We start from the raw sequence: 17,034 nt of genomic DNA on the forward strand, positions 1-17,034 counted from the left end.
GGCATGCAGAAGTTCCCAGACCAGCCACAGCAGCCACCAGAGCTGCTGCAGTGACAACGCTGGATCATTAACCTGCTGAGCCACAAGAGAACTCCACATCCATTCCTCTGTTGATGGACATTTAGGTCTTGGCTATTGTAAATCATGCTGCAATGAACATCATGGCCTGGTGTGCAGAGATACAAGCAAAGAATGGAGAGCTTGTTGAGGAAGGGGAAGAGGAGTGGTGTAAGCAAGAAGGGAACAAGATGAAGACTTAGTATTTGGCAGAGAAGGAAAAGGAAGGAGGGTACTCAAGAGGGAAAAAAGGAAATTCTGAAGGGAATTTGGAGGGGGGAAGAAAAAAACTGCCTCACCTATTTGCACAGAAACAGTGTAATGTGATTTACAGTGCAGGCCATGTGTGACTCTTGGATGGGGGACCTTGGGCAAGATTTAACCTCTCTGTGGTTTAGTTTTCTATTCTTCAAAATGGGGGATAAAATAGTCTCTATCTCATAGGGTTATCGTGAAGATGAAACAAGAAATTCACATAAGGCACTTGAGAAACTATTTAGCAGGTAATAAACATTCAACAAGTATTGTCCATTATTATTTCCAAGTTTCCTCCCAGCACACGTCTCATGACCCTTTGTTCAGGACTGGCATATGCTCTCCACTTTTACCCTACACCTTCTAGTGAGCAGGCCCTGACATTTATCCAGGGTCCTGATTAGCAATTTTTATCCTTAGTCACTGGCTTCTGAAATCGGATCATTGGAAGGCTGCTACATACAGAGCAAGCTCACAATAAATGTTGCTGAGTAGAATTTGCCAATCACCACCAGTCTGAACTACAGTTGGATGTTGTTTATGCCTCTCCCAATGCAGCTGAAAAGATTGAGCGAGAGAGAAGCCTGATCCAGGAATACATAGCTCAACACAGAGTGGTGGAGAGTGAAATACTGGGTACCAGGAGACCCCTAGTCATTTCACACCTCAGCCCCCAGGATGAGGGCAAGCGGCTGACACCTCTCAGGGAGGGTGTATTGGAGGGTCTTTCTCTGGAGAAACTGAGCAACCTAACATAAAAGATCGACAGGTACTCACAGGTGGGATCCCCAGTGACATGACAGCATAATCACCCTACAGTGAAGCCCATCAGTTGATAAGCTTCTTGTCTTTTTGGTTTCACACTCTTAAATGTAAACAAAGAGTCAAAGATGGTTTGTCATTTGAAAAAACTCTCCAAAAAGAAAAACAGTGCCAAAACAAACAGAAGAAAGAAGCCTGTAGAAAACAAGAACAATACAGAGAGTAGAAAAGAACAGTTTTTAAAACCTACAATGAGCATCTTTTGAGATTTAAGGGAAGACATTGCATCCATGAAGCAAGGACAGATGCCATAAAACAAAGAACATTCAGGAGTTCTCGTCGTGGTGCAGTGGTTAATGAATCCGACTAGGAACCATGAGGTTTCGGGTTTGATCCCTGGCCTCGCTCAGTGGGTTAAGGATCCGGCGTTGCCTGAGCTGTGGTGTAGGTGGCAGATGTGGCTCGGATCCCTAGTTGCTGTGGCCCTGGCGTAGGCCAGTGGCTACAGCTCCAATTGGACCCCAGCCTGGGAACCTCCATATGCCGCGGGAGCAGCCCTAGAAAAGGCAAAAAGACAAAAAAAAAAAAAAAAAAAAAAAAAAAAAAAAACAAAGAACATTCAGAGAAGACCAAGGACATTTGGAAATAAAAATGTATGTTTGCAGAACAACATGGGTAAATCTCAAAATATATACATATATGTATGTGTATATATTTATTTATATATACATATATATTGAGATATATATATATATTTATACACATATATTGATATATATATATTTCTTGCTTTTTAGGGCTGCACCACAGCATATGGAGGTTCCCAGGCTAGGGGTCTAATCAGAGCTACAGCTGCTGGCCTATGCCACAGCCACAGCAATGTAGGATCTGAGCCACATCTGTGACTTACACCATAGCTCATGGCAACACCAGATCCCAGACCCACTGAGCAAAGCCAGGGATCAAACCCACGTCCTCACAAATACTAGTTGGATTAGTTTCCTCTGTGCCGCAATGGGAACTCCCTCAAAAATATTATGTTTAAAAAAAAAGAAGTCAGACACAGAAGGGTATCTACCATACAATTCCATTGACGTGAAATCCAAATAAAATTAATCTGTGGTGACAGAAATCAGAAAGTGTTTGCCTGGGAAGAGGGGAGGAGAATAGACTAGAAAGGGCACCAAAGAACTTTCTGGGTAGATGGAAATGTCTATTATCTTGTTTGGATTGTATTTACGTGGGTGTATTCAATTATTAAAATTTACTGAACTGAATATATAAGATCTGTATACATAATCCTGTGTTAATTACATGTTAATAAAAACATTTGCAGAAATGAAAAGTTCAGTAGAAGTAAATCTAGCTGTCAATTTACAGGAAATGCAAGGAACAGAGGAACATGTTAAATGACACTGCAGGAATGCAGTCAGCAAAATCTGTGGGAACTCTACAGTTTAATGGGTTTTTTCCCCTACAGAAATATGCTGTTGTGGGGGGAGAGATAGAGGATAAACATATATTCACGAAGACTTAAGAGGCATATCAATCAGTCACATAGTGTGAAACTTATTTGGATATTTATTTATTATTTTTTGTCTTGTTAGGGCCACATCCATGGCATATGGAAGTTCCCAGGCTAGAGGTCAAATCAGAGCTGTAGCTTCCAGACTCTACCACAGCCATGGCAACTCGGGATCCAAGCTACATCTGCGATCTTACACTGCAGTTCACGGCAACACTGGATCCTTAACCCACTGAGTGAGGCCAGAGATCGAACCACGTCCTCCTGAATACTAGTCAGGTTTGTTATCACTGAGCCATGATGGGAACTCCTAGATCTAAATTTAAACAAACTATTTAGGAGTTCCTGTTGTGGCTCAGCGGAAACAAATCTGACTAGCATCCATGAGGTTGCAGGTTTGATCCCTGGGCTTGCTCAGTGGGTTAAGGATCTGGTGTTTCCGTGAGCTGTGGTGTAGGTCACAGACATGGCTTAGATCTGGCATTTCTGTGGCTGTGGTATAGGTCAGTGGCTACAGATCCAATTCGACCCCTAGCCTGAGAATCTCCATATGCTGTGGGTGCGCCCCACCCCCCCAAAAAAGACAAATTATTTAAAGGACAAGTTTATAGGACAATTTGGAAAGTGTAAACATGTCCAGATATTTGATAATATTAAAGAATTATTATTATTATTATTATTGCCTTTTTTTAGGGCAGCGCCTGCGGCATATGGAAGTTCCCAGGATAGAGGTCAAATCTGGCTTCTGCCACTGGCCTAAGCCACAGCCACAGCAATGCTGGATACTTAAATAACTGAGTGAGGCCAGGGATCGAACCCGCATCCTCATGGATCCTAGTTAGGTTTGTTAACTGCTGAGCCACAAAGGAAACGCCCTTACTGTTATTTTTAAAGTGAGATAAAAATAGTGTTTGTGGTGCTTTGGGTTTGTTATTTGTTTTTTTTAAGTGACCTAATCTTTTAGAGATTCATAGTGAGATACTTACAAACGATATCTAGGATAGTGGAGCAAGGGGTAGGGTGGGGGCATGGAGAGTGAACAGGGACACATGACACAAGAATATGTGGGAGTTCCCGTCGTGGCTCAGTGGTTAACGAATCTGATTAGGAACCATGAGTTTGCGAGTTCAATCCCTGGCCTTGCTCAGTGGGTTAAGGATCTAGCATTGCCATAAGCTGTGGTGCAGGTCGCCGATGTGGCCAATGTGGCTTGGATCCCGAGTTGCTGTTCTAGGCCGGCAGCTACAGCTCCAATTGGACCCCTAGACTGGGAACCTCCATATGCCTCAGGAGCAGCCCTAGAAAAGGCAAAAAGAAAAAAAAAAAAAAAAAAAAGGAATGATCATGTTTATAATTGTTTAAGCTGGGTGTAGAGTATACTGGGTTTATTATTCTAGCGTATTTTGTATGTTTGAAATTTCCCATTAATAAAGTACTTTTAAAAAAATAGAAGAGAGGGGAGTTCTAATCATGGCTCAGCGGTTAATGAACCCAACTGGGATCCATGAGGATGTGGGTTCAATCCCTGGCCTCACTTAAGGATCTGGTGTGGCCATGAGCTGTGGTGTAGATCATAGATGTGGCTTGGATCTGGTGTTGCTGTGGCTGTGGCATAGGCCGGCAGCTACAGCTGCAATTCGACCTCCAGCCTTGGAACCTCCATATACCATGGATGCAGCCATAAAAAGCAAAAAAAAAAAAGAACAGGCATTCCAATTGGGCTCAGCAGGTAAAGGACCTGATGTACTCTTTGTGAGGATGTGGGTTTGATCTCTGGCCTGGCTCAGTGGGTTAAAAATCCCAGTGTTGGAGTTCCCATCGTGACTCACTGGTTAACAAATCCAACTAGGAACCATGAGGTTGTGGGTCCTATCCCTGGCCTTGCTCAGTGGGTTAAGGATCCGGTGTTGCCCTGAGCTGTCGTGTAGTTCGCAGACGGCTCAGATCCCGCATTGCTGTGGCGCTGGTGGAGGCCGGCAGCTATGGCTCCGATTAGACCCCTAGCCTGGGAGCCTCCATATGCCGCAGGAGTGGCCCAAGAAATGGCAAAGAGACAAAAAAAAAAAGAATCCCAGTGTTGCCATGAGCTGCGGTGTAAGCAGCAATTGCAGCTCTAATCAACCCCTGTTCTGGGAACTTCAAAAGGCAGCAAGTACAGCTATAAAAAGGAAGAAAAAAAAAATAGAAGAATTAGAAGAAAAATTGAGGAGGTCTCCAGAAAAAAAAAAAAAAGAAAAGAAAAAGCACAAAGAGATGGCAAATAGGGTCAAAAGACAAGAAACAAAAGGATAGGTTTAGGATTTAAGAGAGAGAGAAGAAAGGAAGAAAAATGAAAGGGAGAAAATGATCAAAGAAATAATTTGGAAAAATTTCCCAATCCTGATAGCCATTAGTTTCTGGGTTGAGAGGCCAGTCGGTAGCCAGTACCATGGAATATAAATGCCCCACACCAAAGCCTATCATTGAGAAATTTCATAAAGTTGGTAAACTAGACCACAAACCTCATATACCTTCTTACGATCTGCCTCCTTTTCTCTCTCTCTTGGACAGTGCCCTGTTGGCACCACTTCTAGGCTGAGTTGCTCCTCCATTTTTAGAACAGGATGAAACACCATATTGTGGGATGTGGGACCTAGTTTTCAAGGTATCTGCTAAGGGTCTGGATGACATGTCTAGAAACATAAATAAGTTAGCTTTAGGGAAGCCTTTTTTTTCAGGCTTTAACAATTCTATTCTTTCTTATATTTAGTGATATATAATTTCAAAATACATACATGTCAGAATTCAAAATGATATTTCCTTTTTTTTTTTTAGGGCCACACGTGTGGCATATGGAGGTTCCCAGGCTAGGGGGTAAATCAGAGCTGTAGCCATCAGCCTACACCACAGCCACACCACCACCAGATCCGGGCCACATCTGCAACCTACACCACAGTTCACAGCAACGCCGGATCCTTAACCCACTGAGTGAGGCCAGGGATCGAACCCCCAACCTCATGGTTCCCAGTCGGATTCGTTAACCACTGAGCTATGATGGGAACTCCCCCGATATTTCTTTTTTAAATTGAAGAAGAGTCGATGTACATTATACAAGTTACAAGTGTACAATATAGTAATTCACAGTTTTTAAAGGTTATGCTCCATTTATAGTTATTATAAAATATTGGTTATAGTCCCTGTATTGTACAATATATCCCTATAGCTTACTTTATACATAGTAGTTTGTGTCTCTTAATCCCCTCCCTGTATTTTACCTCTCCCCCCCTTCCCTTTCCCCACTGGTAACCACTAGTTCTCTATATCTGTGAATCTGCATCTTTTTTGTTATATTCACTAGTTTGTTGTATTTTTTAGATGCCATGTATAAATGGTATCATGAAGGGTAACGAATGACTAATAACAATGGAGATGGGAGGGAGCTAGGCAGATAGACCCCCTTCTTCTGCTCTCCCCTGTGGTTCCTCCTTGTGACTCTTCCAGAAGAGTCCCATGTGCCTGATAAAATTAGCAGCCAATGTGGTAACATCTGATCTCACATCCCCCTTCCCTCGCTCCTTTTTTTCCTCCCCTGTACATTCTATTATGAAAACTTTCAAACAGACAGGAAGTTGAAAGAATTCACAGCAAGCATCTGTACACCCATTACCTAGCATTTACCTTTGACATTGTAAATAGCTTTATTAAGATATAATTTAAATACCATAAAATCGACCCATTGCAAGTGTACAATTCAATGGTTTTTAGTATATTTGTAGAAATATGCAAACATTATCACAATTTTAGAATATTTCCTTCACCCCCAAAAGAAACCCCCTGCCCGTGGTCACTCCTATTCCCTTTCTTCCAACCCTAAACAACCACTAATCTACTTTCTGGTTCTATAGAATCACCTATTTTGGACATGGTATATCAATGGAATGATACAGTAAGTGGTCTTTGGGGACTGGCTTCTTTCCCTTCACTTTCGGGCTCATCGATGCTGTAACGTGTATCAATACCACATCCCTTTTCATAGCTGAACAATGTTTCATTGTTCATTATTAACATTTTACTAGACTGGCTTTATCATATGTCTATCCACCTATCCATCCCTCTGTTGATTCATTAATCCATCTTGTATCTTTTATGTATCCACCCTTTTTTTTAAGTTTTTTCCCAACCTTCAGTGCCTTCATCTTGCACACCCCTCAAGTAAAGCTCAATCACATAATCACATGGTCGCCTGAGGTGCAGGAGGCTGGGAGATGGAGTGCTTAGCCTTCTGGTTCTACAGTAAAGGGACAAAGGGAAAAGGGAGCCTGGGAATGAACTTTTACTACCTTGGCAGACAGCAGTTCTCAATCTCATCCACATCTGCCCTTCCAGTCTCCTCTCCCACCATTGCATCCCACAGATGTTTTATTCCAGAAATGCCAAATCCCCACATTTTGCCAGACTCCATCTCTTGCACATGTCCATTACCTGGACAGCCTTCTCTGTATGACAGGTTCAGCTCAGCTGTCCCTTCAGTAAAGTAACCCCAACACACACACACACACACACACACACACACACACACACACACACACACACACACTCTCTGGCTCTGTATTTGTTTTACATTCCTGTTATGGCATTTACCCTCCTTTATTGAATTAACCTAGTGACCTGTCTCCACCAGCCTGTAAATCCTCAGGAGCAGGAGCCAGGCCTTGTACGTCTGGGTGCCCCTAGAAATCACTGCAGGGCGTGGCTCAACAAATATTTGTTGGATAGTGAACGGAAGCCATCTAGTTACCTTCTTTACTGTTGCTTACTTAACAAACATTTCGTTGGGCATGCAGCAAGGGAGGCCCCAGGGCAAATACCTGGTTTGAGACAAAGATGAGTAAGACTTTATCCTGGGCCTCAGGGTAGCCTACAGCACCTTTTGTGTAGGCAGATGCAACACTGGACACGATGCCAGGACAACAGATGTAAACTGGGTCTGTCCCAGGCCAACCGGAACATATGGTCACCCAAATTACATATCCACTTCTATGAAAACAGCAGTGCCATGCTGACTCACTCCCATCCAGCCTGTCAGACCCCGGTCACTTCCAGAATTTTCTTGCACAAGTCAGTTACTTCTCATTAGTGCTTGGGTCATTTATGTTTTACATTGTTGTTTCCATGGAAAAAATTATCCACAAAATTTAATATTCCAAGGGTATTATATACATTGTACATATAAAAAAAACATGTACTTAAGCAATTAGGAAAGAAGTCACCGAAAGAACAATTAAAAACACATTCTAGGAGTTCTCGTCATGGCGCAGGGGAAACAATTCCGATTAGGAACTGTGAGGTTGTAAGCTCGATCCCTGGTCTCCCTCAGAGGGTTAAGGGTCCGGCGTTGCCAGGAGCTGTGGTGTAGGTCACAGACACTGCTCGGATCTGGCGTTGCTGTGGCTGTGGTGCAGGCCGGCAGCTGTATCTCCGATTTGGCCCCTAGGCTGGGAAACTTCATATGCCGTGGGTGCGGCCCTAAAAAAAGACAAAAGACACACACAAAAAAACACATTCTAACTTTTTTTTTTTTGTCTTTTGTCTTTTTAGGGCCACACTTGCAGCATATGGAGGTTCCCAGGCTAGGGGCCAAATCGGAGCCACAGCTGCCAGCCCAAGCCACAGCCACAGCAACTCCAGAACTGAGCCACCATTTTCGACTTACACACAGCGGGTGGCAATGCCGGATCCTTAACCCACTGAGCAAGGTCAGGGATCAAACCTACGTCCTCATGGATGCTACTTGGGTTTGTTAACCACGGAGCCATGACAGGAACTCCCCAACCTTTTTTGGTGTACTGAATTCACATTTATAATCAGTATTCAAAACCCATTACATATACAAATTTCTTGACTGACTCTGATCTATCGTCTTCGTGGAAAGGCATTGGATGTTTCCAACTCGTGAGCATAATGAATAATGGCATTATGAACATCTCCATGTAGTTTCCTTTCCCTTTCTTTTGACTTAATTCTTTGAGGTACCCGCTCCAAAATTGTGTGACCTGATGAAGAACAGGAACAGTTGATACATCTTGTTTTCTGTTGCTCGGTGTCTCACTACCCTCTTAAAAATCTGAGTCAGGAATTCCCATTATGGCTTGATGGAATTGAATCTGACTGGTATCCATGAGGATGTGGGTCAGGGATCCAGCGTTGCCATGAGCTGTGGTGTAGGTTGCAGACGGGGCTCGGATCCCGTGTTGCTGTGGCTCTGGCGGAGGCCAGCCATTGTAGCTCCAATTCGACCCCTAGCCTGGGAATTTCCATATGCCGTGGGCGTGGCCCCAAAAAACAAAAAACAAACAAACAAACAAACCAAAAATCTGAGTCAAACTACAGAGCACATCTGTTTCTCACAACTCTTGCAATAACTTATGTTCTTGTTTTTATGTACTAATAGAAGTTTACTATCATTTTAAGGTATTCTTTGTTTGCAGAAGTCTATACATTACACTTTAACCAAAAGCAACTTGGTTTTTGTGAAAGCATATTATAAATATATACTTTATAATTACAAGGTATGTTGTAGGTATTTATTAAATATTTATTGAATGGAGTTCCTGTCGTGGCGCAGCAGAAACGAAGCCGACTAGGAACCATGAGGTTGCCATTCCGATCCTTGGCCTTGCTCAGTGAGTTAAGGATCTGGTGTTGCCATGGCTCGGATCTGGCTTTGCTGTGGCTCTGGCGTAGGCCGGCAGCTGTAGCTCCAATTTGACCCCTAGCCTGGGAACCTCCATATGCCACAGGTGTGGCCCTCAAAAGACAAAAAAAAAAAAAAAATTATTGAATGAATGTATTAAAATCACACTCAGTTACAAAGAGACAGGTGCTGCATGAGTCCACTTTATGAAGCATATAGAATAGTCAAATTCACAGAGACAGAAAGAAGAATGGTGGTTGTCACAGCCTGGGAAGCATGAACAGTGGGGAGTTGTTTAATGGGTACAAAGTTTCAGTTTCTAAAGGTGAAAAGAGGAGTTCCCATCATGGTACAGCAGAAACGAATCTGACTAGGAACCATGAGGTTGCAGGTTTGATCCCTGGCCTCACTCAGTGGGTTAAGGATCTGGCATTGCCATGAGCTGTGGTGTAGGTTGCAGACACAGCTAGGATCTGGCTTGCTGTGGCTGTGGTGTAGGCCAGCGACTACAGCTCCAATTCCACGCCTAGCCTGGGAACCTCCATATGCCGTAGGTGCAGCCACAAAAAGCAAAAAAAAAAAGAAAAGAAAGAAAGAAAAAGAAAGTAAAGATGAAGAGAGAGTTCCCTGGTGGCTCAATGGGTTAAGGATCTGGAGTTGTTACTGCTGTGGCATGGGTTTGATCCCTGGCCTTTGAACTTCCACATGGCATGGGCACAGCCAAAATAAATAAAGATGAAAATAGCTCTGGAGATACATTATACAATGTTAATGTACTTATTTCTCTTGAACTGTACACTTAAAATGGTAAGCTGGTAAATTGTATGTCATGTGTATTTAAAATACATATATATGTATATATTAACCCAAAGGTCGTTTGATGTATATTGTCAGTAGAAGTGTGCCTAGAGTAGATGTCACGCATGTTAAATGAAATTTCACATGTGGATTTTTCTGTATTAAAATGACAGTATTAATTTTTCAATGCAGAGACACACAGGCCAAGATGTGTGATATTAATATTATCACACTGTAAATAGAGTAAGAAATATCATAGACTAGTATGTGAACCCCTAATATTAGCAATAAAGAATTGTACCTTTTCTTTTTTTTTTTTTTGCTTTTCAGGGCCGCATTTGTGGCATATGGAGGTTCCCAGGCTAGGTATCTAATGGGAGCTGTAGCTGCCGGACTACACCACAGCCACAGCAATGCCAGATCCAAGCCGTGTCTGCAACCTACACCTCAGCTCATGGCAACACCAGATCCTTAACCCACTGAGCAAGGCCAGGGATCATACCCGCAACCTCGTGGTTCGTATTCAGATTTGTTTCCTCTGCGCCACAACGGGAACTCCAAGAACTCCACCTTTTTAAAAAAAATCACGCACCTAATTTTTTATTATCTGGGAATAAAAAGCACAAACAGAGCTTAGGGGGGTCTCATAGACAGCCAGGTGAACTTCTCACCTTAAAGATGAGGTGAGGAGCTAAGAGAATCTGGGTGGTTTTCCCACTTCAAGAGCAGCCGTATCTGTCTCTTTTATAATAAACTCCAGACAAATCCTCTTTGTGTCTCATTGGCCAGAATGGATTACATGGCCTTCCTTGACTGCGCCAGAGGCTGCTGGGAAAGCAGAGAATAAAATAGGTTAGATACATGACCACTCCAAATGAATGAGGGTTCCCTCAACAAGGAAAGAAAGGAAAATGTGTATTGGGTAGATCATCCGCAGCATCTGTTATACTCACATTAGTGTTTTTGTTTCGTCTTGTTTTTGTCTGGGGCATTACAGGCTGGAACCAATGGTTACATGGCTCCTGAAATCCTAATGGAAAAAGCAAGTTATTCCTATCCTGTGGACTGGTTTGCAATGGGATGCAGCATTTATGAAATGGTCGCTGGACGAACACCATTCAAAGATTACAAGGAAAAAATCAGCAAAGAGGATTTAAAGCAAAGAACACTGAAAGAAGAGGTCAGATTCCAACACCAAAGCTTCACAGAGGAAGCAAAAGATATTTGCAGACTCTTCTTGGCTAAGACACCAGAGCAACGCTTAGGAAGCAGGTAACTGTCATATAACAGACATGATTAATGATGTCAGCATTGTCCAAGGGATTTGGAGAATATTTTGGATTAATTGCAAAGCCTTGGAATTAAGTAGCAGTATTTTCCTATTATTACTTGCATTTATGTGGTTAAGTATTTTCAACACTTTCAAACACTATGAACACTCAATACAGGACAATCTCCTATATATATACATATATATATATGTATGTGTGTGTGTGTATATATATATATATAATATATTTATATAGTTTTTTTATTTGGCTGCACCCATGGTATATGGAAGGTCCCAGGCCAGGGATCAAATCTGAGCTGCCGCAGAGACAACACTGGATCTTTAACCCACTGCACCACAGCAGGAACTCCTCCAACATACATTTTAAAGTGAAAAAATTAGGTGAAAAGCAGCATACATAAAAAAGAAGAAAAAGAATACATAATTCAAATATTTGCCTTGGGATTTCTCATGTGGCACAGTGGGTTAAGGATCTGGCATTGTCACTATGGTGGCCTGGGTCACCGTTATGGTAGCAGGTTGATCCCTGGTCTGGGAATTTCCACATGTTCTGGTGGGCTCCTCGCCCCAACCCAAACAATCAAAAGAAACAAACAAAAAAACCTCAAATAGTGGCACAGAATATTTTTAGAAGTGTAAATAAGGAATGTATAGGATTGATTGAATTTATTTATTTATTTATTTATTTATTTATTTATTTATTGCCTTTTTGCCTTTTCTAGGGCCGCTCCCATGGCATATGGAGGTTCCCAGGCTAGGGGTCGAATCGGAGCTGTAGCCACCGGCCTACACCAGAGCCACAGCAACGTGGGATCCAAGCCTCGTCTGCAACCTACACCACAGCTCACAGCAACGCCAGATCCTCAACCCACTGAGCAAGGCCAGGGATTGAACCTGCAACCTCATGGTTCCTAATCAGATTCATTAACCACTGCGCCACGATGGGAACTCCAGGATTGATTGACTTTAATAAAGGAAAACTAGAGACTGGTAACAGGGATGCAAATAAGGATTTTCAATGTATAACTCTATTAGCTCTTGAATTTTCAATACTATGAATGAATTATCTATTTGAAAGTGAATAAAATTAAACCTTAAAATAAAAACCATTGGTACTGGAGTTCCCCTTGTGGCTCAACAGTAACAAACCCAACTGGTATCCATGAGGACCCAGGTTCAATCCCTGGCCTCACTCAGTGGGTTAAGAATCCAGCATTGCTCTGAGCTGTGGTGTAGGTAGCAGCTGCAGCTCCAATTCAACCCCTAACCTGGGAACCTCCATATGCCACAGATGCAGCCCTAAAAAGCCAAAATTAAAGAAAAACAACAACACATGTATTTGGTAAGAACATATGATGTTGCCATCTGTGTTAAGTATAGTTGAAATTAGTTTTGAGGAAAGTCAAATTTTATTGCTTACAATGGAATGATAAGATCACAATATTTTAGAAGAAAAAAATAAGAAAATCTGACCTATGAAAAGATCCTTGGCAGAGTTCCCACTGTGGCACAGTGGGTTAAGGATCCAGTTGTTATCTCTGAGGCAGCGAGTGTTCAATCTCTGGCCTAGGAGTTTCTGTATGATGGGGGTGTGTCTGAAAATGGGGAACAACAAAAACAGGAGTTCCTGTTGTGGCTCAGTGGTTAATGAATCCATCTAGGAATCATGAGGTTGCAGGTTCGAGCCCTGGCCTTGCTCAGTGGGTTAAGGATCCAGCATTGATGTGAGCTGAGGTGTAGGTTGCAGATGCGGCTCAGATCTGGCATTGCTGTGGCTCTGGGGTAGGCCAGCAGCTACAGCTCCGATTAGACCCCTAGCCTGGGAACCTCCATATGCCTTGGGTGTGGCCCTAAAAGGTCAAAAGACAAAAACAAGCAAACAAACAAACAAAAACACTTGGCAGTGAGTGATTGCATTAGAAGGAGAAAACTACGTGTTTTCTAAATATTTTTTTTCCCTAGGGCCACACCTTCGGCATGTGGAGGTTCCCAGGCTAAGGGTCAAATCAGAGCTACGCCTGCCAGCTTACACCATAACCACAGCAACTCAGAATCCGAGCCACATCTGTGACTAACACTGCAGCTCACAGCAATGCCAGATCCTCAACCACTGACTGAGGCCAGGGTTCGAACCCACAACCTTATGGTTACTAGTCGGATTTGTTTCCACTGAGCCACGTTGTTGTTGTTTTTTTTTTTTCCCCCTTTGGACTTTCAAGCCACATAGATTCACATCCCAGCTATGCCAGGTAACTGGTCATTTTACCTCAAGCAATTGAATTACTTTGTCTGAGTATCAACATCCTCATGTATAAAACAGGCCTTTTGTGGGTGTGATGGTTAATTTTATGTGTTACCTTGACTAGGCCACAGTGCTCAGGTATTTGATCAAATGTTATTCTAGATGTTTCTGTGCAATTATTTTTTTAGATGAGATTAACATATACATGAGTAGGTTTTGAGTAAGGCAGGTTATTCTTCATTATGCAGATGGGCCTCATGTGATCCGTTGAAGGCCCTCACAGAAAAAAGACTAACCTTCCTGGGAGAAGAAGGAATTCCACCAGCAAATCACCTTTGAACTTGAACTGCAATTCTTCCCTGGGTCGCCAGCCACCCAGCCTACATTGCAGAATTCGAAGGTGCCAAACCTCCACCATTGCCTGAGCCAATTCCTTAAAATAAAGCTTCTCTCTCTCTTATATAGATACATACGTATTGTATGGAGAGGGATACTTTTCCTCTACCCTCTTAGATTTGGGAATGGAGGCCTGAAAAATTAAACCGACAATAGATGATTAGCAAGAGAAAAGAGAGTTTTATTTATGAACATACACAGGAGTTCACAGAAGAATGTGAACAAGAGGCAGTTAGAACTGGGGACTAACATACCATCCCTTTTTTTTTTAAACATGCCATCTTAATAGGGAAAGGGAATGGGGGAGAAGTTCACTTAGAGGAAAACAAATGACTTAGAAATGGTGGGGGAGGAGTTCCCATCGTGGCTCAGAGGTAACGAACCCGACTAACATCCATGAGGATACAGGTTCCATCCTTGGCCATGCTCAGTGGGTTAAGGATCCTGCGTTGCCAGGAGCTGTGGTGTAGGTCACAGACCCAGCTGGGATCCCTCATTGCTGTGCTGTGGTGCATAGCATAGGCTGGCAGCTACAGCTCAGATTCAACTCCTACCCTGGGAACTTCCATATGCCGAGGGTGCGGCCCTAAAAAGACAAAAAAAAAAAAAAAAAAAGAAAGAAAGAAAGAAAAAAAAAATGGTGGGGGGAGGGCACTTATGGGAGAACAGCTGACTTTTAGGAAAGGTAAGTGGCCCTTAGGAGAATAGATGGGAGATGTGATAGTTTCCTAACAATGTCTATTTAGGTGTGGCACTGACTTCTGTCACTGGTGGTAAGAGTCAGTTTTTCCTGGTTCCTAAATTCCTGAAACTCCTGGGGAGAGGATTTATGGGTTGACTTCTCCAAGGCTCTGCTTATCTTAAAGGCAGATGAGGGGAGTTCAAAACCTGATCTGTTGATTCAAATACCTTCAGCTCAAGGAGTTCCCTCTGTGGCATGTGGGTTAAGGACTTAGGGTTGTCTGCAGTGGCTCTGGTCTCTGCTGAGGTGTGGATTCCATCCCTGGCCCAGCACAGTGGGTTAAGGATCTGGTATTGCCAAAGCTGCAGCTTGAGTTTAATCCCTGGCCTGGGAACTTTCATATGCTGTTTTTTTTTGGGGGGGGGGGACTGTGGCCCAAAAAAAAAAAAAAAAAAATTCAGCTTAAAATAATTTTTATGGGAATTCCTGTCGTGGTGCAGTGGTTAACAAATCCTACTAGGAACCATGAGGTTGCAGGTTCGGTCCCTGCCCTTGCTCAGTGGGTTAACGATCCGGCGTTGCCGTGAGCTGTGGTGTAGGTTGCAGACGCGGCTCGGATCCCGTGTTGCTGTGGCTCTGGCGTAGGCCAGTGGCTACAGCTCCGATTAGACCCCTAGCCTGGAAACCTCCATATGCCACGGGAGCAACCCTAGACAAGGCAAAAAGACCCCCCAAAAAAAAAAAAAAGAATTATGAGCTTGAGTGTCTTAAATTACATGGACTGAATTTTGAAATTCTAAAAATACATACAAATATGAAAGCTACAACCATAAATTAATATAACTGCTTTTTTTTTTTTTTTTTTTGGCTTTTTAGGACTGCACTTAAGGCATATGGAGATTCCCAGGCTAGGGGTCTAACTGGAGCTGTAGCTGCCAGCCACAGCCACAGCCACAGCAATGCCAGATCTGAGCTGCATCTGCAACCTACACCACAGCTCATGGCAATGCCAGATCCTAAACCCACTGAGCGAGGCCAGGGATTGAACCTGCAACCTCATGGTTCCTAGTTGGATTTGCTTCTCCTGCGCCACAATGGGAACTTCCAATATGACTGATTTTTAATATTACACCAAAACCTAGGTAGCCAAATTACTCTAAATCTTGCCAGTGGAGGCTATAGAACAAGGCTGCCTTAGCTCACAATGTTTGCATTGTGGAAGCAGACTTTTTATTTTTGACCTGATTTTCTAAAATAGGGAAATAAAATTCTCTTGTAAGACTCTCAAAGCTTGACAGAAAGAGCAACAAATGAGGTTTTTTTTCTTTCTTTTTTCTTTTTTTTTTTTTAAGGGGCGCACCCACACATATGGAAGTTCCCAGGCTAGGGGTCTAATCTGAGCTGCAGCCACCAGGGTACACCACAGCCACAGCAATGCCAGATCCAAGCTGCCTCTGGGACCTACACTGCAGCTCACAGCAATGCCAGATCCCCAACCCACTGAGCCAGGATAGGGATGGAACCTATGTCCTTATGCATACTGGTAAGGTTCATAACCTGCTGAGCCCAAACAGGAACTCCCAACAAATCAGTATTTTGGAATGAGATGGAACTCCACATTTATGTTAAGTAAATGTGGAACCGATTTTATTTTTCTTTTCTTTGGCTTTTAGCCAAAGAAGCTGTAGCATGTGGAAGCTCCCAGGCCAGGGATCAAACCCAAGCCACCTCTTTGACCTACGCCACAGCTGTGGCAATGAGGATCCTTCACCCACTACTCCAGGCCTGGGATTGAACCAGCAACACCACAGAGACAAGTTGGATCCTTAACCCAATGTGTCACAGCAGGAACTCCTGGAACTGATTTTCTTGTCTAGATGCCAACACTGTTGTATTAGCATGATCAGAATAGGCCATGTTGTGATAACAAGCAAATCTCAAAATTTCAACCTCTTAAAACTAAAGGATAATTTCTCATTCCCACGGAGTCCATTATGGATTCCGTGGTCCTCTAGTGTATCTTCCTTCTGAGCAATGACTCAGAGCTCCAGACTGCTTCCATCTTTCAACTCCATAGGAACTGATGGCTTCCAGTTGCTATGACAACACAAGTACCCACGGAGAATCTGGGGAGTTTTACCTGCCTCAGACCACTTCATATCACTTCAGACACACTTCTGTTGGCCACAGTGATTCCTTGGGCCCTGCCTAAAGGCAAGAGGGATGGCTAGTATCGCCTTCTGTCTACCCATGAAGGAGAAGAGAGCTGGAAATGGTGACCACTGACCATCTGTACTGTCCTGGTTCTCAAGTGCATGCAGGGAGCATCAGAGGCCATACTGACAGTGGCTGA

At 43.1% G+C, this 17,034-nt stretch overlaps 1 protein-coding gene across 12 annotated transcripts in view; it reads left to right on the top strand.

The window, feature by feature from the left end:
- Positions 1 to 17,034, top strand: part of GRK7 (G protein-coupled receptor kinase 7) — a 72,941-nt gene that overhangs the window by 51,201 nt on the left and 4,706 nt on the right. For all 12 annotated transcript variants that reach the window (XM_084987055.1, XM_084987048.1, XM_084987049.1 and 9 more), the window contains 1 exon segment: positions 11,068 to 11,342. In XM_084987055.1, the coding sequence (XP_084843181.1) occupies positions 11,068 to 11,342 (275 nt within the window).

Source organism: Sus scrofa, chromosome 13 (genome assembly GCF_054392235.1).
Source record: "Sus scrofa isolate SSC_HxYL_T2T_F1_AM1 chromosome 13, Sscrofa_HxYL_maternal_Yorkshire_Landrace_v2.0, whole genome shotgun sequence".
Lineage (NCBI taxonomy): Eukaryota > Metazoa > Chordata > Mammalia > Artiodactyla > Suidae > Sus > Sus scrofa.